This window comes from Herpailurus yagouaroundi, unplaced genomic scaffold, assembly GCF_014898765.1.
Source record: "Herpailurus yagouaroundi ecotype Mexico unplaced genomic scaffold, PumYag 196, whole genome shotgun sequence".
Taxonomy (NCBI): Eukaryota; Metazoa; Chordata; class Mammalia; order Carnivora; family Felidae; genus Herpailurus; species Herpailurus yagouaroundi.
Window position 1 is genome coordinate 9,122,715 of NW_024412427.1, and position 20,970 is coordinate 9,143,684.

The 20,970-nt window shown below is 38.7% G+C and overlaps 1 protein-coding gene across 3 annotated transcripts in view; it reads left to right on the plus strand.

The window, feature by feature from the left end:
• Nucleotides 1-20,970, plus strand: part of SAMHD1 (SAM and HD domain containing deoxynucleoside triphosphate triphosphohydrolase 1) — a 56,126-nt gene that overhangs the window by 21,799 nt on the left and 13,357 nt on the right. For all 3 annotated transcript variants that reach the window (XR_005782027.1, XM_040447115.1, XM_040447113.1), the window contains exons 7-15: nt 5,529-5,684; nt 8,178-8,278; nt 8,455-8,563; nt 9,406-9,497; nt 10,579-10,694; nt 16,129-16,268; nt 17,047-17,142; nt 19,090-19,194; nt 20,121-20,258. Coding sequence is in view for 2 of the 3 variants with exons in the window: in XM_040447115.1 (XP_040303049.1) it covers nt 5,529-5,684; nt 8,178-8,278; nt 8,455-8,563; nt 9,406-9,497; nt 10,579-10,694; nt 16,129-16,268; nt 17,047-17,142; nt 19,090-19,194; nt 20,121-20,258 (1,053 nt within the window). In the remaining variant the exon portion in view is untranslated. The remainder of the gene's footprint in view (nt 1-5,528; nt 5,685-8,177; nt 8,279-8,454; nt 8,564-9,405; nt 9,498-10,578; nt 10,695-16,128; nt 16,269-17,046; nt 17,143-19,089; nt 19,195-20,120; nt 20,259-20,970) is intronic.

The window sequence follows — 20,970 nt, forward strand, 5'->3', positions numbered from 1 at the left end:
TTTCAGGGTGCAATCATATACAAATACATAATGTTGCATTTGATCTCACAGTAGTCTATAAAGGAAGAATCATTATCTCCATTTTTATAAGTGTAAAGGAACTTGAAGCTCACAGAGGTGTATTGAACTGATACACAAAAAAATCACAAAGCTGTTAAAGGGTGGAGCCAGCAGTAGAAAACCAGGTTTTCTAGATGCTAATTTAATGCTTTTACTATTCTATCATATTATTGAAAAGTAAAATAATAGCTAACTCCATTTTTATCATGAAGTAACTGATACCAGCCACGTTTCATTGTTTATATTAAATGAACCACTTTATTATTAGGGATTTGGAGGTGGCTGACCCATATTTTTTGAATCAGGTTTTGGAAAGTGAAGTTAGGCTGGCTTCCACACAGTATTTCTGGAATCTGGAGTAAAGAATATTAATATGTACTGAATCCTCCTTCCATGTCAACCTCTATTTCCTTCCTTCCTTCCTTCCTTCCTTCCTTCCTTCCTTCCTTCCTTCCTTCTTTCCTTCTTTCCTTCTTTCCTTTTCTTTCCCTTCCTTTCCTCCTGCCTTCCTCCCTCCCTTCCTGCCTTCTTCCCTCCCTCCTCTTTCTCTTCCTTCCCCTCTTCCTTCCTCCCTGTTTCCCTTTCTTTTTCTCTTTTTCTTTCTCTTTTCTCTTTCTTTCTTTCTTTCTTCCTTTCTTTCTTTCTCTCTCTCTTTCTTTCTTTGTTTGTTTGTTTGTTTGTTTGTTTGTTTTTTTAAAGTAATCTCTACACCTAACATGGGACTCAAACTCATGACCTTGAAATCAAGAGTCATATGCTCTCCCAAATGAGACAGTCAGGCACCCCTATTTTTTTTCTTTTTCTTTTAAAGGAATAATTCAAGGGGCAGCTGGGTGGCTCAGTTGGTTAAGCATCTGACTCTTGATTTAGGCTCACGGTCCATGAGTTCAAGCCCTGCATCGGGCTCTCTGCTGTCAGTGTGGGGCCTGCTTCGGATCCTCTGTTCCCTCTCTCTATATGCCCCTCCCCCACTAGCTTGCTCACTCTCTCTCTCAAAAATAAATAAACATTAAAATTTTTTTTAATTTTAAAAAATAAAGGAATAATTCACATATAGTAAGTTGGTACCAATCTTAATTTTTTTTTTAAGTTTGTTTGTTTATTTATCTCAAGTAATCTCTACCCCCAACATTGGGTCCAAACTAATGACCCTGAGATCGAGAGTCACATGCTCTACTGACTGAGCCAGCCAGGCACCATGGTTCAGTGAATTTTTACAAATAGATATATCCATGTAATCACTACCCAAGTCAGGATACAAGATGTCTTCATCTTCTTGGAAAATCCCCTTATGCCCCTTCTCAGTCGATGGCTGCTTCTCCCTCATCACCTTCTGATTTTTTTAAATATAGATTAGTTTTGCCTATTCTTAGATTTCATGTAAGTAGAATCATATCATATATACTCTTTAGTGTTTTGCTTTTATTCATACATGATGATTGTGAGATTCTATCATGTTGCATGCATTACTGTTGATCCCTGCTTATTGCTGAGTAGTATCCCCTTGTGTGAGTAAATTGTGATTTGTTTGTACTTTCCCCTTCAATATAATTTGGGTTGTTTTCACTTTTTGGCTATTACAAATAAGGTTGCAAAACATTTTTATGGAAAATGTTTTCATTTCTTTTAGGTAAAATACCTGAGTAGAATTGCTAGATCATGGAGTAGGTGCATGTTTACTTTATAAGAAACTGCCAACCAAGGGCATCTAGGTGACTCAGTCGGTTGAGCATCGGTGTCCGACTCTTGATTTAGGCTCAGGTCATGATCTCCCAGTTCGTGGTATAGAGCCCTGCATTGAGCTCTGTGCTAACAGCACGGAGCTTGCTTGGGATGTTCTCTCTTCCACACTCTGTCCCTCCCCGACTTGTGTGCACACGCACCTGCGTGCATTCTCTCTCACTCTCTCTCTCTCTCAAAATAAGTAAATAAACTTAAAAATTAGAAAAAAAACAAAAGAAACTGCCAGACCTTTCCCCTGTTGTTGTACCATTTTGCCCTCTGTTAGCACTGTGGGAGATTTCCTGTTGTTCTGTAGCTTCATCCTTTCATTTTTTAGATTAGCCTTTCTAACGAGTGTGAAGTGGTATTTTGTGGGGTTTTGGGTTTTTGTTGTTTTGTTTTCTTTTTTTTTGGCATTCTCTGATATATGCTGAATACCATTTCCTGTGCTTTGTTTTTTTTGGTGTGTGTGTGTGTGTGTGTGTGTGTGTGTGTGTGTGTGTGTGTGTTTTAAGTTTATTTTTGAGAGAGAGAGGAAGTAAGTGTAGGGAAGGGGCAGAGAGAGAGGGCCCCAGACAGGCTCTGCACTGTCAGCACAGAGCTGGATATGGGGCTCGAACTCACAAACTGTGAGATCATGACCTGAGTGGAAATCAAGAGTCTGAGGCTTAACAGGCTGAGCCACCCAGATGCCCCCCTGTACTTTGTTATTGATGTATCTTCTTTTGTGAAGAGTTCTTTCAACACTTAACCCATTTAAAAAATGTTGTTGTTTGCTTTTTGATTGTTGATTTAATTACTTACATAACTATGTAATAGTATATATAGTAACTATATGTATAATGGTCAGATATATGTATTGTGAATATTTTTTCTTCAGTCTCTTACTTGCAAATTCATTCATTCATTTAAGTAATCTCTACAGCCAATGTGGGGCTCGTACTCATGACCCAAGGTCAAGAGTCACATGCTCTTCTGACTGAGCCTGCCAGGCACCCCTCCAATTCATTAAAAAAAAATTTTTAATATTTATTTATTTTTGAGAGAGAGAGAGAGAGAGTGAGGGCATGAGTGGGGGAGGAGCAGAGAGAGAGGGAGACACAGAATCTGAAGCAGGCTCCAGGCTCTGAGCTGTCAGCACAGAGCCCGACACGGGGTTCGAACTCATGGACTGGGAGATCATGACCTGAGCCGAAGTCAGACACTTAACTGACTGAGCCACCCAGGCACCCCTCCAATTCATTTTTTTTTTTTAATGGTACTTTTTGAGAAACAAATTTTAAATGTTGATGAAGTATTCTGGTTCTTTAATGAACTGAGATCAATAGTTTCTCTATAGTTTTGCTTCCTGGGAGCCTCATACTAAAGGCCATAAAAGAATTGGAATATTGCCCCGTGCTCTTTTTTTCCAAGTATTAACTTCCTGCTGACATCTGCCTACTTTGGTCGCTCTCCAGTACTTTTAGGAAGTTGTCCAGACTTAACAGTTGTTTTCTTCAGCAAGGCTGATCTAAATAGGATCTACTCAGCCATTTCCATGTCTTTTATTTATATGTTTGACCTTTTGGGGCACCTGGTTGGCTTGGTTGAGCATCGTTATGGGATTGAGCCCCACGTTGAGCCCCACGTTTGAGTCTCTCTCTCTCTCTCTCTCTCTCCCCCCCTTTCCCTCGCTGCCCCTCTCCCTGCTCTCTCTCTCTCAAATAATACATACAAACGTACATACATACATACATACCTAGATTTTTTTTTTTAATTTTTTTTTTCAACGTTTATTTATTTTTGGGACAGAGAGAGACAGAGCATGAACGGGCGAGGGGCAGAGAGAGAGGGAGACACAGAATCGGAAACAGGCTCCAGGCTCTGAGCCATCAGCCCAGAGCCCGATGCGGGGCTCGAACTCACGGACCACGAGATCGTGACCTGGCTGAAGTCGGACGCTTAACCGACTGCGCCACCCAGGCGCCCCCATACCTAGATTTTTAAAAATAATAGATATTTGGCCTTTCACATATAAGTCCTTAACTCATGTGGATTTATTTTTGTGCATGTGCATAGTAGAAATCTAATGTCTTTTTTTAAAACCTGGATGATTGTTTACTGAACAGTTCATTCTTTCCTTACTGATCTATAACACACCCCCAACATTTATTAACTTTCCATATATGATGAATCCTTCTGGATTCTCTTCTATTTCACACTTTAATTATTATTACTTTATAATAACTTTTCATCTCTTTTCTTTTATTAAGTATCTTTGGCCATTTGCCCTTTATTATAAATTTTATAATCTTCTCCATAAAGGTCTTCTATATCTTTTGTTATATTTATTCCTAAGTTGCTTATAATTTTCATTGTAATTGTCCATGTTATCTTTGTGGGACTTAAATTTTTCTGTATAAATAACTTTTTTTCGGGGTGCCTGGCTGGTTCAGTTAGTGGAGTGTGAGACTCTTGGTCTCTGGGTTATAAGTTTGAGATCCATTTGAGTGTGGAGATTACTTAAAAATAAAAATCTTTAAAAAAAGTAAAATTTTTTCTGAACCATTTGAAAGTGAGTTGTAGACATACCCCTATATTCCTAAATACTTCAGTGGGTATTTCCTAAAAACAAGAATATTCTCTTACATAACCTCAGTACAGGTATCAAAATCAAGAAATTAATACTGATGCTATACTATTATTTAGTTTATAGTTTCTGTCAAATTTCATCAATTGTCCATGCAGAAAAGGAGAAAGAAAACTTTATTCCTCCCCAGTCCGTACATAAATCATACTTAGTTGCTATTTCTTTTTAGTCTCCTTTGATCTGGAACAATTCTTCAGTCTTTATCTTTCATGATCTTGTTATTTTTTTGAAGAGTACAGGTGAGTTGTTTCTGATATGTCCTTTAGTTTGCAGTTTTCTGATACATAGTGTCAGACTATGTATTTTTGGCAGAATGCCACATTATATCTTCTTTAGCATCAGAGGCACGGAAACTCTGTTTAACACAATGCTGGTGACATTAACTTTGATCACTTAAGGCAATGTTTACCAGATTTCTTCACTATAAACCTGAACTATGTTTTTCCTTGTTGTAATTAATATGTATCTTGATTCACTTACAAAAAATAGTTACAGGACCATTCAGGGTTTTGTTTTCATACTGAGTCGGATTTTGGTAAGACCTGTGATGGTGCCAGTATCTTCAGGGGATCATTTTATGTTTACAATTATGAATGAGTGAGCAGACAGATGAGTAAAAAGAGGCCAATTTGAGATTCCCCCCCCTAGATCTTGACTTTAGAACTCTAAACACTTTTGTTCTTAAGTGGCAAGTTTGCAGTTACTGCTTCTCACCACCAGATGGAAGTGCTAACAGAATTTGTAACTTCAAATGTTCCAAGCCTGATGACACAATAGAACTGAATTTTATAGTGATATTCATTAAAGCAGGATCCCATCTGTATGACTGGGTAATATTCTTTTGTACTGTACTATACAATATTTCTTCACTATAAATTATATATCTCATTAAATATATTTATGAGATAATGAACATGATATGTAAAAGGTTTATTTGTTTACAGACAAATTTAACAGGTTTTTTAAAATATCTGTAAGATGGTAGTTGGGAACTAGATAATTAACATGCATTGGAACCTTATCTCTGAATTACCTGGAATCAAGAATAATTTGAATTATTTGGGGTCCCTGATGGACTAGAGTCTATGACAGATCATATTGTGCTGACTTTTCCTAGCATGAACAGGGCTCAGTGAAGATGTTTGAGCACCTAGTTAATTCTAATGGTCTCAAAGCTGTCATGGAACATTACGGTCTCATCCCTGAAGAAGATATATGCTTTATCAAGGAACAAATTACAGGACCACTTGAATCACCAATCAAAGATTCTTTGGTAAGTTTGTTTACAACTTAATTTGAATTGACTGTGTTTTCCATCTAGTCTTTTCTAGTTTCCTTCAGAGCTTTTTTTTTTTTTTTTTTTTAATCCTTCAGAGCTATTTGAAGAGAGATATTTGGCTATTTTAGAGGGACTAAATGATAACATACATTATGTATTTCTACTGTTTAGTGCAAAAAAAATAAAAAGGCTTATCTATTTTTTTCATCTCTTAACACTTCTTTAGAAATTACCTCCCAAATTAAAATACATATGTAAATGTTTTTTGATGAATATATATGTAGTATTCTATATAGAAGCCTGAAGTAACATTGTTTGAAAAATGTAAAAGGGCATGTCCTGTTTCTCCATTAAAATTAACATGTTTGGGGCATCTGGCTGGCTCAGTCGGCAGAGTACATGAGTGGTAATCTCGGGGTTTTGAGTTCAAGCCCCATGTTGGGCATAAAGATTATTTAAAAATGAAATATATTTTTTAATTTAATTAAAAATTTTTTTTCAAATGCTTGTTCACTTTTGAGAGACAGAGAATCCATGTGGGATGGGCAGAGAGAGAGGGAGATACAGAATCTGAAGCAGGCTCCAGGCTCTGAACTGTCAGCACAGAGCCTGACATGGGGCTCGAACTCACAGACTGCGAGATCATGACCTGAGCCGAAGTCAGATGCTTAACTGACTGAACCATCTAGGCGCCCCAAATTTTACTTTACTTTAATTTAATTTAATTTAATTTAATTTAATTTAATTTAATTTTTCTTTAAGAGAGAGAGAGCTTGTACACGAGCAGGGGAGGAACAGAGGGAGAGAGAGAATCTTAAGCAGGCTCCATGCCTAGTGCAGAGCTCAACACAGGGCTTGATTTCATGACCGTGAGATCATGACATGAGCCAAAATCAAGAGTCAGACACCCAACCGACTGAGCCACCCAGGTGCCCCCGCAAAATAAGATCATTTTTAAAAGAGTTAACATATTTGAGTGCTTTAGGGAGAGCTGTGCAGGAGTGGGAGGGAGGAGGGATGGGAGGGGGCAGGGCTCATAGAAGAAAATTTTAAAAGAAGAGAAAAAAATAAAATAAATCAATTAAAAAAAATAGCATATCTGAAATACTTAGATATATGAAGACCTAGAAAAAAAGTTGAATAGTTCAAAGGAAAATCTGTTTTTGTTTTTGTTTGTTTGTTTTAATTTAAAAGTTGAAAAATAGTTTGCCTTTGGGTTTTAAAAAAATTTTGCCTTGAATGTATATCGATCTACTTATAAGATAAAGAGCTAGATGCACCCGGGTGGCTCAGTTGGTAAGCATCCGACTCTTGATCTCAGCTCAGGTCTTGATCTCAGGGTCATGGGCTCAAGCCCTGCATTGTGGCAGAGAGAAAGGGAGACACAGAATCCCAAGTGGGTTCCAGGCTTTGAGCTGTCAGCACAGAACCCAACACGGGGCTGAAACCCACAAACTGTGAGATCATGACCTGAGCTGAAGTCGGAAGCTTAACCAACTGAGCCACCCACGTGCACCATCCCCTCACCCCCCAACCCCTGCCAAAAAATCTGGATTTTGAAGCAAATATTCTATTTCCAAAATATAGGAGCTTCAAAAATTCTTTGAACAATACATATCATTTTGACTAGATGTGCAACTACTTTGAAAGATACTATTTCCATGCATGAATTCAAGCATTAGCTTGAAGAGCATTCTTACTAATTCATAATTAGATCTTGTATTGTAATTTTTTTTAATGTTTATTTTTGAGAGAGAGAGAGACAGAGTGCAAGCAGGGGAGGGGCAGAGAAAGAGGGAGACACAGAATCTGAAGCAGGCTCCAGGGTCTGAGCTGTTATCACAGAGCCCGATGTGGGGCTCAGACTCACGAATCACAAGATCATAACCTGAGCCAAAGTCGATGCTTAACTGACTGAGCCACTCAGGGGCCCCAGATCTTAAATTTTAAATAAACTTTTAAACCAAGAAAAGAAGAAAGTTTGTTGGTTATGGGACGTGTAATAGAGTTAGAATCCTTTCAATGGCACAAGGCTTGGTATTAACAGGATGTCATATACTTTAGCATTTCTTTTCCTTTTTCTACTAGTTTAGCAATTAGGTGGAAGAAGGAAAGAGTGGAACTTTTTGACTTATCTCACATTCCCATGCACGTGTCTGTTTATAATTTTTATTTTATTTTATTTTTAAACTTTTTATGTTTATTTATTTTTGAGAGAGAGAGAGTGTGTGAGCCGGGAGGAGCAGAAGGAGAAGGAGACACAGAATTTGAAGCAGGCTCCAGGCTCTGAGCTGTCAACACAGAGCCTGATGCACGGCTTGAACTCACAAACTGTGAGATCATGACCTGAGCCAAAGTTGGATGCTCAACCGACTGAGCCACCCAGGCGCCCCTCTGTTTATAATTTTTAGATTAACACAGTTGCTTTGCTTGTAAATAGATTTCGTTCATATCCTAAAACTTTTGGTGAGTTTTCTTGTCTTCCAGTGGCCATACAAAGGGCGTCCTAAAGAGAAAAGCTTCCTTTATGAGATAGTGGCCAATAAAAGAAATGGCATTGATGTGGACAAATGGGATTATTTTGCCAGGTATGCACTGAACACTTCAGAAAAATTGGTTGAAATCCTCATATCCTTTAAATATATATACATTTTATTTAAATAAATGAATAAAATAAAAAATTGTTATATACATTTAGTGTTGATACTTAAGGTACAGTTTTCTTGTTGACAAATTTCATCTCTCTGCTTTGGAATCTTTCTAGGGACTGCCATCATCTTGGAATCCAAAATAATTTTGATTACCAGCGCTTTATCAAATTTGCCCGTGTTTGTGAAGTAGATGATAGGAAGCGTATTTGTACTAGAGATAAGGTAAGCTAGATCAGAGGAAACAACAAAGAAGGTGTAGTTCATAGTTTGAAATCTAGAAGTAATCATTCAATAATTCGGAAAAATCAGAACTTGGTAAATTATCAGTCTCTTTACTTAATGCTTAGCACTTGTTAAGTGTCTTAAAGTTCTTTTCACTGCTACTGCATTGTTGAATAATAACAAAGTTACAACAGACATTTATTAAGTATTGTGCGAGGCACTGTTTTTAGGTGCTTTGGGTGGATTAACTCAACTCTCACAACAGTATGAAATAGATACTATTATTATCCCACTTAACAGGTGAGCAAATTGAAGCAAAGAAGACATACAATTAATAAAAGGCGGAACTGAAGTTTCAGCCTAGAAAGTTTGGCTCAAGTCTCATCCTTAACCATAGTTAGTGATATATGTTAGTGTTTCATAATAGGTAAAATACTAAATCATTAGGTCTCTGCTAGATGAGAGTCATGTAGCTAAAGAGCAGTATGGTATTGTACTACAGAAAGTCTTTCTTTTGATAATAAAGAATATAAAAAGAATAATGCCTAATTTTCTAGACTTGTTGAGATTAAAAATATATATTGAAGATGCCTAAAACAGAACCTGCCACAGACTTAAAACAATAGATTTTGGTTTACTAAGAAGAAAAGTTGCAAACCAAAAGTTGCAAACTACCTTGTATTTTTTAATGGGTGGGCTCAGGGATTTTAATGAGGTAGTTCTTATGCATAGCCTTCTTGTCCATCTGTCACCATCCCTTTTCCTTGTCCTCTGGACTTATCTACTAACAAGGGTAACATAACCTGAACCTACATTAATATTTATTTCATGTTTTTCTGCAGGAGGTTGGGAATCTGTATGACATGTTCCATACCCGTACCTCTTTGCACCGCAGAGCTTATCAACACAAAGTTGGCAACATCATTGATACAATGTAAGAAATTCTAGTGCTATTTCCCTGTAAAATTTCTTCATGATGCTTTGCTGGAGTATCATTCTTGGGTCAAGTTGAGATTTCTAGGAATTCAAGTAAATTTTAGGTGAATAAATCTAAAATGGTTCCCTTAAACACAACAAAAACGAGCATGAAGTAAAAACTTATTTGGAGGAAGAGGAGGAGAATAGATAAAGGGGATAGATGAAGCGTGGAAGAGTTGGCTTCAGCGAGACATGAAGAGGCAATGTCAGCATGCCTTAGACCTCCTCACAGGTAGTTACTTATGTGCCGGATACTAGTCATCAAGGTGACAGATGGGACGTGAATAATTGACATTCTGAAGTTAATGACAAATTAATTTCAAGAATTAAGATTAACGCCCGTCCTTACCCTGTCAATTATTTGTCAAAATTAGTAGCAGATAGTAAGACCAACAGGAATTTGACCTCTTCTCCCTGGCCCAGTGAGAACCATAGCAGAAAAGTTCAGCCAAGTACAGATAGAAGTATAGCCATACATCTCTGTGTGACTCAAAGACCCATGAGGAATTCTCAGAAGTAGGATGTGAGTTAATTCCATATCTCTAAATAGTTTTAAATTGACATGAGCAGACTAGTTAGAACACATTCATCTATTTGTATGGTTGTTACTTTGATAAGAAGTTTTTATTTGTTTTTAATTCAGCTAGTTTCAAACCCTGGTATGGCTTCTTCCTAACTTGATTAAATGAAAATTACTTAATTTCTGCATCAGTAAAATTGAGGCTGATTACATCTATCTTCTTGTTGGAAAGATTAAATAAGATAATGTATCTAAAGCCCTACCATAATGCTTGGATCACAGTAAACATGGTAGCTGATGAATCCCCATGCACTTATTTATGTATTTATGTATGATCAAAAAACAGTTGTCTTTTTGTATCTGTTTGTTTAAAAAAAAAAAAAACAGTTGTCTTTAGAATATCGTGTCTCAGGGTTTTACTTCTCTGAAGTAGAAAGGTTTCCTTAACTTTAAGCATGGCATTAAGCAAATATTCAAATTTTCTCATAAGCATACATTTTTATGAAATGATCTTTAGGATTACAGATGCTTTCCTCAAAGCAGACCCCTACATAGAAATTGTAGGTGCTGAAGGAAAAAAGTATCACATTTCTACGGCAATTGATGACATGGATGCCTTCACTAAGCTCACAGGTAAGAGCTAGACGGTAACACAGGAAGTCCATCTCAGATAAAGTGTAAGCTGTGCCTGGATTGCAGATGTGTTCTTTTCCAAACATACCAATATATTTAGCTTCTCTAGTGATTGTATACTTTTGGACTTGAGTTTTGTCTGCTTGGTACTAACTGTATCACCTTGATAAAATCATTTAACCTCTCGAACCTTAGTTTCCTCATCTATAAATTGGGCTATTGATACCCAGCATATAGTTTTTTTATAGTATTTAAATGAGGCATAACACCTGGTATGTAGTACTTGGCACTTAAGTACCCAATATTCACTGTTATTTAACTTAAAATACGGCTGGACTGATACCAGACTAAAAAACTGACTTGCTTTTAACGTTACTTTTGTTATAAAACACAGAATACCAAGAGCATTTTGCCACGTTTCAACACAAGCAAAACCTGCAGCTTAGGGTGAGAGGGAGAGGTGAAGGTGTTGCAGCTGGTTCTTTAATGTGGGAAAGTGCTGACTGAGCCATAAAGATGAGCAAAGCAAAAGTACACCACAAAAGTTGGAGTTCGTGGCGGATCATGAAACTGACTCTGTTTAAAAAGAAAGTTAGAGGGGCGCCTGGTGGCGCAGTCGGTTAAGCGTCCGACTTCAGCCAGGTCACGATCTCGAGGTCCGGGAGTTCGAGCCCCGCATCAGGCTCTGGGCTGATGGCTCAGAGCCTGGAGCCTGTTTCCGATTCTGTGTCTCCCTCTCTCTCTGCCCCTCCCCCGTTCATGCTCTGTCTCTCTCTGTCCCAAAAATAAATAAATGTGGAAAAAAAATCATTTAAATAAAAAGAAAGTTAGAAAGCAGTCACATAGCTTGTAGAGAATCGGTGGAAAGGCTGAAGGTTTTTTAAATGAGCAAAAATAATCCAAGCTGAGTGGGCTAAGGCAGCCGAGATCACTTTCCATGAGCTTCCTGTGTGTGATGCTACTGCTGGGTTCTGTCTGCAGAACAAGACTCACACCGGTGCCTCTGAAACTGTCTTGAAGAACCAACATTCTCCATGCCAAGCAACTCGCAGATTGATACCCTTGTAAAACAATGAAAATGGATTACTAGGAGAATGATATGGGGGTGGGCAGGACATACAAAATATGAGCCCAAATATTTCATATTGAGTTTAACAGACTTAACATACATTTCAGTAACTATGACCAAAAGAAACAAAAATTTAAATAATAAAAACTATATGTATTATAGTGTACTATAGTGTATTATAGAATATATACTATTCTTTAAAAATAGACATGTAGGTGATATAGAGTCCCTTTTAGACTTAGAATATTTTAGTCACTTTTCAAACATAAGTAAATCAAAAATTAGAAGTTAAATAGTGATTCCTCATATTACATATCTTTGTGCACACTCAGAACGTTGTGTACAACAATATTTAAAGTTTATAATGTAATAAGTGATTTTCCTACTGGTTAATTAATCTAGATTGGATTGATGACACTTTCACTCACAAGGGATGATGTGTATCTAAATTGTTTCTGTGTTTTGTTTTAAAAACATCATAGCAGATACTAGTCTCCCATTGTTATGTTGATAGGAATGGAAGAAGAGATTACATAACAGTTTGAGCAAGCTGGGGATATTTTAACTTTTGTTCATAACAAAGCAGGTGATGCTCTATTTAAAAAGTCATCTTGGGGCGCCTGGGTGGCGCAGTCGGTTAAGCGTCCGACTTCAGCCAGGTCACGATCTCGTGGTCCGTGAGTTCGAGCCCCACATGGGGCTCTGTGCTGACAGCTCAGAGCCTGGAGCCTGCTTCGGATTCTGTGTCTCCCTCTCTCTTTGCCCCTCTCCTGCTCGCACTCTGTCTCTGTCTCTCAAAAATAAACGTTAAAAAAAAAAATCTTCAGTCTTCATCATCAGAAGCTAGTTCTAACAATTTATCCTGTAACATTATATTACATTTCAACTTTCTTTTGATGAAAAGAAATGAATTCAGGATTTTACACACTTTTGGGTTAAGTGACAAACCATAAAGTATACAGTTTAATGTGATCTTTGTTTTTTTAATTTTTTTAACATTTATTTATTTTTGAGAGAGAGAGTACAAGCAGAGAGGAAACAGAGAGAGAGAGAGAGAGAGAGAGAGAGAGAGAGACAGATTCCGAAGCAGGCTCCAAGCTCTGAGCTGTCAGCACAGAGCCTGATGCAGGGCTTGAACCCACAAACTGCAAGATCATGACCTGAGCTGAAGCCGGGTGCTTTACCCAGCCACCCAGGAGCCCCTGGTCTTTTTTTTTTTTTTTTTTTTTTTTAGGTTTATTTATTTTTGAGGGGGGTGGGAGACAGAGGATCCAAAGCGGGCTCCACACTGACAGCAGTGATGATACTTAATCAACTGAGCCACCCAGGCGCCCCCTAATGTGGTTTTACTACATGACTATACATAGCTCTCTCTCACTCTGAAGGTTCTATAATACCCAAACTAGCTTTTACCCTGTTCAATGAGATGAGTCCACTGGTTATACCCTTGGATATTGTATTAATGTCAAAAATCCTATACAAAATGTTAGGTCACATTTTTGTGCTTTATCTGCCAAGAGTATGGTAGAATAAGCATATGGATTTTCCAGCTTTCATCATTTGAGACCCAGAATCTTATCTTTCTTGCATATTATTTTGAGCAGTCATAAAATCTTTACTGGCCTTAACTACATAACCTGGAAGGAATAGGACCATGTGAGCCTTCCTTACCTTGGCTGCTTTTCCAAAAGTCAACTCACTTTATCTAAAAGTCTCCACTTCTTGTTTTTTAATTTTTTTAATGTTTATTTTATTTATGAGAGAGAGAGAGAGCAAGCACAGCTGGGGAGGGGCAGAGAAGGAACAGAGGATCTGAAGTGGGCTCCATGCTGACAGCAGAGAGCCTGATGTGGGGCTCGAACTCATGAACTGCGAGATCATGACCTGCGAGATCATGACCTGAGCCAAAATCGGACGCTTAACCGACTGAACCACCAAGGTGCCCCTGTTTTTTAATTTTTAAGAATGTTTTTCCACATGTTACTGGGAAGTGTTGAAACCTGCAGCAATGTTGGAAGAATTTTACAGTGAACACTTATACACTCACCACACCGGTACTGTTCTAGCATTTACTGAACTTGCTCTATGACTTGTCTGTCACTTACCATCCTGTCCGTTAACCCATCTGAATTTTGATGCATTTTCTTCCTTTTTTTTTCTCTTTTCTTTTCTTTTCTTTTCTTTTCTTTTCTTTTCTTTTTGAGAGAGTATGAGCTGGGAAGAGGGGCGGAGAGAGAGAGAGAGAGAGAGAAAGAAAGAATCTTAAGCAGGCTCCATGATCAGCGCAGAGCCCAATGTGAGCATCAATCCCATGACCCTGGGATCATGACCTGAGCTGAAATCAAGAGTCGGACTGACTGAACCACCCAGACATCCCAGTTTTGATGCATTTTTAAGTAAATTGCAGTGATCAGTACATTTTACCCTAACTCCTTTAGCATGAAGATTAAAGTTCAACAATAATTTATAGATTTTTTTCTTCTGATGTAAAATGCACACACAATTCGTATAAATGCACACATTTTATGTACATTTGCTAATGTTTTGACACATGCAAGATACAGAACATTATCTTCTCCTTAGGAAATTCCCTCATGCTTCATCCCAGTCAGTTCTTGCCCTCACCACACCTAGAAACAACCACTATTTGCCTGTTCTAGACTTTTTTTTAAGTTTGTTGATTTTTAGTAATCTCTACACCCAACATGGGGCTCAAACTCATGACCCTGCGATCAAGAGTCACATCCTCAGGGCACCTGGGTAGCTCAGTCGGTTGAGCGTCCAACTTCAGCTCAGGTCGTGATCTCACAGTTTGTGAGTTTGAGCCCCGTGTCAGGCTCTGAGCTGAGCCTGTTTCAGATTCTGTGTCTCCTTCTCTCTCTGCCCCTCCCCTGGCTCACACTCTGTCTCTCTCAAAAAACTAAATAAACATTAAAAAAAAAAAAAAAAAGAGTCGCATGCTCTTCCAACTGAGCCAGCCTGGCGCCCTGTTCTAGACTTTTACATAAATGCAATCAGGCAGGTGTACTCATCTCTGTAGGGCTCCTTTTACCTAGTGTTATATGTCTGAGATTCATCTAGATTGCATGCATCAGTAGTTTATTCCTTTTTATTGTCGAGTAGTAGTTCCTTTTATGAATATGTCATAATTTGTCCTCTCTACTTCCTAAATTCCTACTTATAAATTCCTATAAAAATTCCTATGGGGTGCCTCAGTGGCTCAGCTGGTTAAGCATCCAACTCTTGATTTCAGCTCGGGTCGTGATCTTACAGTTCTTGGGATTGAGCTCCAAGTTGGGCTCTGCACTGATAGCCCAGAGCCTGCTTGCTTGGGGATTCTCTCTCTCCCTTTCTCTGACCCTCCTCTGCTCATACTGTCTCTCTCAAAAAAAATAAACTTTAAAATAAAATAAAAATGCCTATAAATGTTTCAGCTTACCTAGATGTTGGCTGTCTTAAACATAGCAAATGTCATATGACCACTGCCTTAGGGAACCGTTTTCTTACTTTAGTCTTTTTCCCTTAATATTCCTAGGAAATAAGTGGACCTTATCCCTTCCCTCCCTTCCAGTGCAAGCCCTCTACCCCAAAATATCTTAATTAAATTGGAATAATAGAATGTTAAATTTATTTTTTATTTAAAAACAATTTTTTTAATGTTTATTTATTTTTGAGAGAGAGAGAGAAACAGAGCATGAGTAGGGAAGGTGCAGAGAGAGAGGGAGACACAGAATCAAGCTCCAGGCTCTGAGCTGTCAGCACACAGCCTGATGTGGGGCTCGAACTCACAAACTGGGAGATCATGACCTGAGCCGAAGTTGAAGGCTTAACCGACTAAGCCACCCAGGTGCCCCTCAAAATAAATAAACTTAAAAAAAAAATCTTAAAAAATAAAATAAAATCTTAAAAACAACTACCTTCTACTTTCATCATGGAACTTTAAAAAACTTTTTATTATGAAACATACAAAATTCCATGTACCCATCACTTGACTGCAACAATTACTAACATGGCAATTTTGCTTCATCCCCTCCATCCACCCACTCCCATAAAATACTGGTCTGTTTTTGAAGTAGATTTCAGACATAACTTTATAATTACTTAAGTATCATTCTCTTTAAGAAAATAAAGCACAACAACAAATTAATACACCCCTATTTACCCATCACCCAACCTTAAGCCATCTCTATATGCCCTTTCCCATGCACTAGATTATCTTAAAGCAAATCCAAGACATTGAATGTTATACTGTGCTTACATTTGTAAATGTCCACTTAAAATCCTTTCAGAAGTACAGCGGTGTATGAGTCTTTAAACCTTTTTTGTCCCCATCTTAACATACCTGAAATTTTATCAAATTGGCAGATAACATTTTCCTGGAGATTTTATATTCTTCTGATCCCAAACTGAATGCAGCACGAGAGATTTTAAAAAAAATTGAATGCCGTAATCTATACAAGTATGTGGGTGAGACTAAACCAAAAGGAACAACAAAAATTGAAAAGGTAAGTTGAGTTGTTAATGGTGAAAGATGTCTCTCTTCCAAGAGAGGAAACCTCCAAAAGGAAGCCATTAACCCATCACAATATCATGACTCTGTTCTAAGCCCTCTATGTTCATTTTCACTTAATCTCATCAATAACATGTTCTTTGGTCCTGTAGATGAAGGAACTGAAGCTTGGGAGAGATTAAACAACTTGCCTACAGAAGCACAGTTAGTGAGCTAGGATTTGAACCCAAGTCTGTCTTAGTCTAAACCTTTATTCTCTCATCCCAGAAGTGAGAGGGGGTGCCCCAAATTTTGGCTAGATCTAAAGGCAAGAAAATGAATGGGGCCTCAAAATAAGGTATCTGCATGGGCTTCACTGAGAAGCGAAGGACCTGCTGTTTACTAATTTCTTCTTTCATATTATATCAGGTTCTCCCAGATGGTGCATGCCAGATATCCATATCTGTTTTCATCTCCTGCTGATGGAAGGTTTTTCTGTTTGCCGGAAAGCCAGTAACATGAGCCACACTGATTACCACACCCTGCCTCATAACACTTTCCTCCTATTAAGTCAATGCCACATTTTTTTTTTTTAATGTGGAAGTTTTGTTATGAGAATCACTCTATTGTGATGTGTTTGAAGGATGGCATAAGCTAGAAGCTCTGTATTTGTTAGGGGTATCTCTACCCACTCTTTCTAGTAAAGTGCCATTTTTAGAGAGGGAACCTTTTGTGGCATAAACACTAATGATGAAAAACAGGGGCTCTAATGTAAGGAGTCTTGTCTTTTCTAGGAAAATTATAAAAGCCTTCCAGAAGATCTCGCTAATTCTAAACCTAAGGACATCTTGATAGAAACTGAACTAAAGGCTGAAGACTTCATAGTGGATGTAAGTAGTTAGCCCAAAAATATACTAAGTAAAGATTTTTTTTTTTTTAAGATAAAGCCTCCCTACTTCCATTATAAAAGCAGCACATGTTCATTAAAGAAAGTTTGGAAAGGGGCGCCTCAGTGGCTCAGTTGGTTAAGCATCCAACTTAGGCTCAGGTCAAGATTTCGCGGTTCGTGGGTTCAAACCCTGTGTCGGGCTATAACTGTGTGGTCCATTTTGGTAGCCACTAGCCACAGGTTCAGCACTTGAAACATGACTACCTCAACTAAGTAACTAAATTTTTTATTGTATTTAATGTTGATGACTTTAAATTAAAAATCCACCTATGACTAGTGACTGCCACATTGGGCAATAGAGCCATTCGTCTTAGCGCTTCTGTGGAGCCTTACAGTATCCATTCTTTCCTGTCTCTTTGACTTTCCCATCAGCAGTTAAACAGACTTTCATCTTGAGAAAACAACAAACAGGGGCACCTGGGTGGCTCAGTCAGTTGAGCGTCCAACTCTTGATTTCAGCTCAGGTCATGATCTCATGGTTTGTGGGATCAAGCCCCACGTTGGGCTCTGCATTGAGCCTGCTTGGGATTCTCTCTTTCTCTCCTTTTTTCTGTGCCCCTCCCCAACTTGTGTGTGCCTACACGTCTCTCAAATAATAAACAAACTTAAAACACAAACAAACCGCACCTTCACCCCTGTCAAACTCCTTGAAAAGTACCCCCCTTTTACCTTTCCCAGGTACCATATTCCTCTCCATATTCTTCTTTCTTGCATCTTTTTAACAGCCAAGCTTCTAGGAGTTGTCTTCTCTTTTTTTTTTTTTTAATTTTTTTAACATTTATGTATTATTTTTGAGAGAGACAGAGTGAGCACAGGGAGGAGCGGGGCAGGGGGGCAAGTGGAGGTTGGTAGATACAGAATCTGAAGCCGGCTCCAGGCTCCAAGCCATCAGCACAGAGCCCGACTCGGTGCTCGAACTCATGAACCGCGAGGTCCTGACCTGAGCCAAAGTCGGATGCTTAACCGACTGAGCCCCCCAGGCACCCGCCCTGTCTTCTCTTTTTTACTCCTCATTTACTCCTAAACATTTTGTGTGTCGCCATCACCATACTAGAACTATTCTTCCAAGATCAACAGTGACTTCAATGTTACTTAACCCAGCTCACCGTTTCAGTCCTGTCTGCCTCAGAGCTTTTTCTTCTGCCTGGAATTCTTTTCTTTTCTACCTAGACCTGGTTCATTCCTGTGACTTTCCCAGGAAACACTGCTAGTCATTCCCCAAAGCCCCAGACCACAAGGCTCCCCAGTTACAAAGTTTGACAGCACCCTTTGCTTTTCCTTGGTAGCTCTTGTAACAAATGTAGTTTGATAATTACTTAAAAAAGTTTTTTTTAATGTTTATTTTTGAGAGAGAGAGGGAGCGCGTGTGCGTGAGAGGCAGAGAGAGAGAGGGAGACACTGAATCTGAAGCAGGCTTCAGGCTCTGAGCTGTCAGCACACCTTGACGCTGGGCTCAAACCCATGAACTGAGATCATGACCTGAGTCAAAGTCAGAGGCTTAACCGACTGAGTCACCCAGGTGCCCCAATAATTACATTTATAATCATTTGTTCAACCTCAGTCTAGGCCACATGGTGCTGTGGGGTTGGGATTGTATCGAGTTTCCTTGAATCTGTAGTACCATAGTGGCTATCACATAGTGGGTACAGACTTTATACCCCCCTTATGTTGAAAACACAAATATCTTCCCCACCCCACTCAGATTTCAAGACCACATCCCTACGGCACATGCACCAGAGCTATTTTCATTCCACTATGAGCTACCTTATTAGTGCTCTTACTTCTGAACCTCCAGAGAGCTCTGCTTCGTTTTTTGTGACGCTCCTACAACCTTGGATTCAATTCTCATTGTTCTGTGAGTGATTACTAATGTATTCCTTTTATTAAGGTTATCAACATGGATTATGGAATGGAAGACAAGAATCCTATTGATCATGTTCGCTTCTATTGTAAGAGTGACCTCAGCAAAGCAGTCAGGATTACTAAAGATCAGGTAACTACTTGGGCAAAATAAATACACTATAGTGGCATTTGGCAAATTTATGATAAATCTGCATTTTACATGCAGGTTAGGTCCTAAAGTCAATGTATACAGTAAAAAAAAATTAGTTTTGAAATTAAAGTATATCTGATTTTTGTGTAAATCATCTTAACAGCCAGTTTTTCCTGTTAGCTAAACATAGATGAAAGCACTGTTTTTGGTTTGGTGGCTAGGTTATAAGTCTGATGGGAAAGGAGTGTGTATGGTTGACATCATGTAAGTTAAATGTGTTTATTTGCATATCTTCTAATGAGAATCTGATCTACGTATAATTACATAATACAAACTTTTTTTAGTCTTAATAATATAAAATTGTGGGACATTTTGCAATATGACAACTATCTTCAATTCTTTTCTTTGGATGACAGTTGGGATAAGACAGCAAAACAATGTGGTGTTTTTAATATAACATGAAAAATGGAGCTTAGGTTGAGGTGCCTGATTTGCTCGGTCATTGGAGTGTGCAACTCTTTTTTTTTTTTCCTTTTTCTTTTTTTTTGTTTTTAAGTTTTTAATGTTTATTTGTTTTTGAAACAGAGACAGTGTGAGTGGGAGAGGGCAGAGAAAGAGGGAGACACAGAATCTGAAACAGGCTTCAGGCTCTGAGCTGTCAGTACAGAGCTTGACACAGGGCTCGAACTCATGAACTGGGAGATCATGACCTGAACCGAAGCCAGATGCTTAACCGACTGAGCTACCCAGGCGCCCCTGGAGTGTGCAATCTTGATCTTGGGGTCATGAGTTCAAACCCCACGTTGGGTGCAGTTTACTTAAAATCTTAAAAAAAAAAAAAAAAAAAGAATGAAGCTTAGGAACAGCTGAGCTCTCTTCAATGTGTGAATTCAAGATGACAGTGAAATCTTTTGTTCTTTGAAAAGGTTTCAGAGCTTTTGCCAGAGAGGTTTGCAGAGCAGCTAATTCGCGTATACTGCAAGAAAACTGATGCAAAGAGCTTGTTTGCTGCACACCAGTACTTTGTTCATTGGTGCTTAATCAGAAACTTCACCAAGCCACAGGTGAGTAGTTTGTTGTTCATGTACTTTGCACAATTTCCTGTTTTTAATTAATAACCTAAAGAGATCCTTACTTTCCTCTGAAAAGTTCTCATTTAAATGATAGTCATTTAGGGGTGCCCGGCTGGCTCAGTTGGTGGAGCGTGAGTTCAAGCTGGTCAGTTGGTCAGTTGGTCATGAGTTCAAGCCCCACATTGGGTGTAGAAATTACTTAAAAATAAAATCTTTAGGGGCGCCTGGCTGGTTCTTTCGGTTGAGCATCCATCTCTTGATATTGGCTCAGGTCATGATCTCAGGTTCATGGGCTTGAGCCCCACGTCAGGCTCTGCACTGACAGCATGGAGCCTGCTTGGGATTCTCTGTCTCCCTCTCTCTCTACCCACCCCTCTCGCATGCTCACACTCTCTCTTTCTGTCTCTCAAAAAAAAATAAACATTTTAATTAATTAATTAAATAATTTAAAAAATCTTTAGGGGCACCTGGGTGGCTCAGTCAGTTAAGCATCTGACTCTTGGTTTCAGCTCAAGTCATGATCTCATGTTTTGTGAGTTCAGGCCCTGGGGTGGGCTCTGTGGTGACCCCGTGGAGTCTGCTTGGGATTCTCTCTCTCCATCTCTCTGCCCCTCTCCTGCTCACACACACACACACACACACACACACACACACACACACACACTCTCTCTCTCTCTCTCTCTCTCTCTCTCTCTCTCTGTCT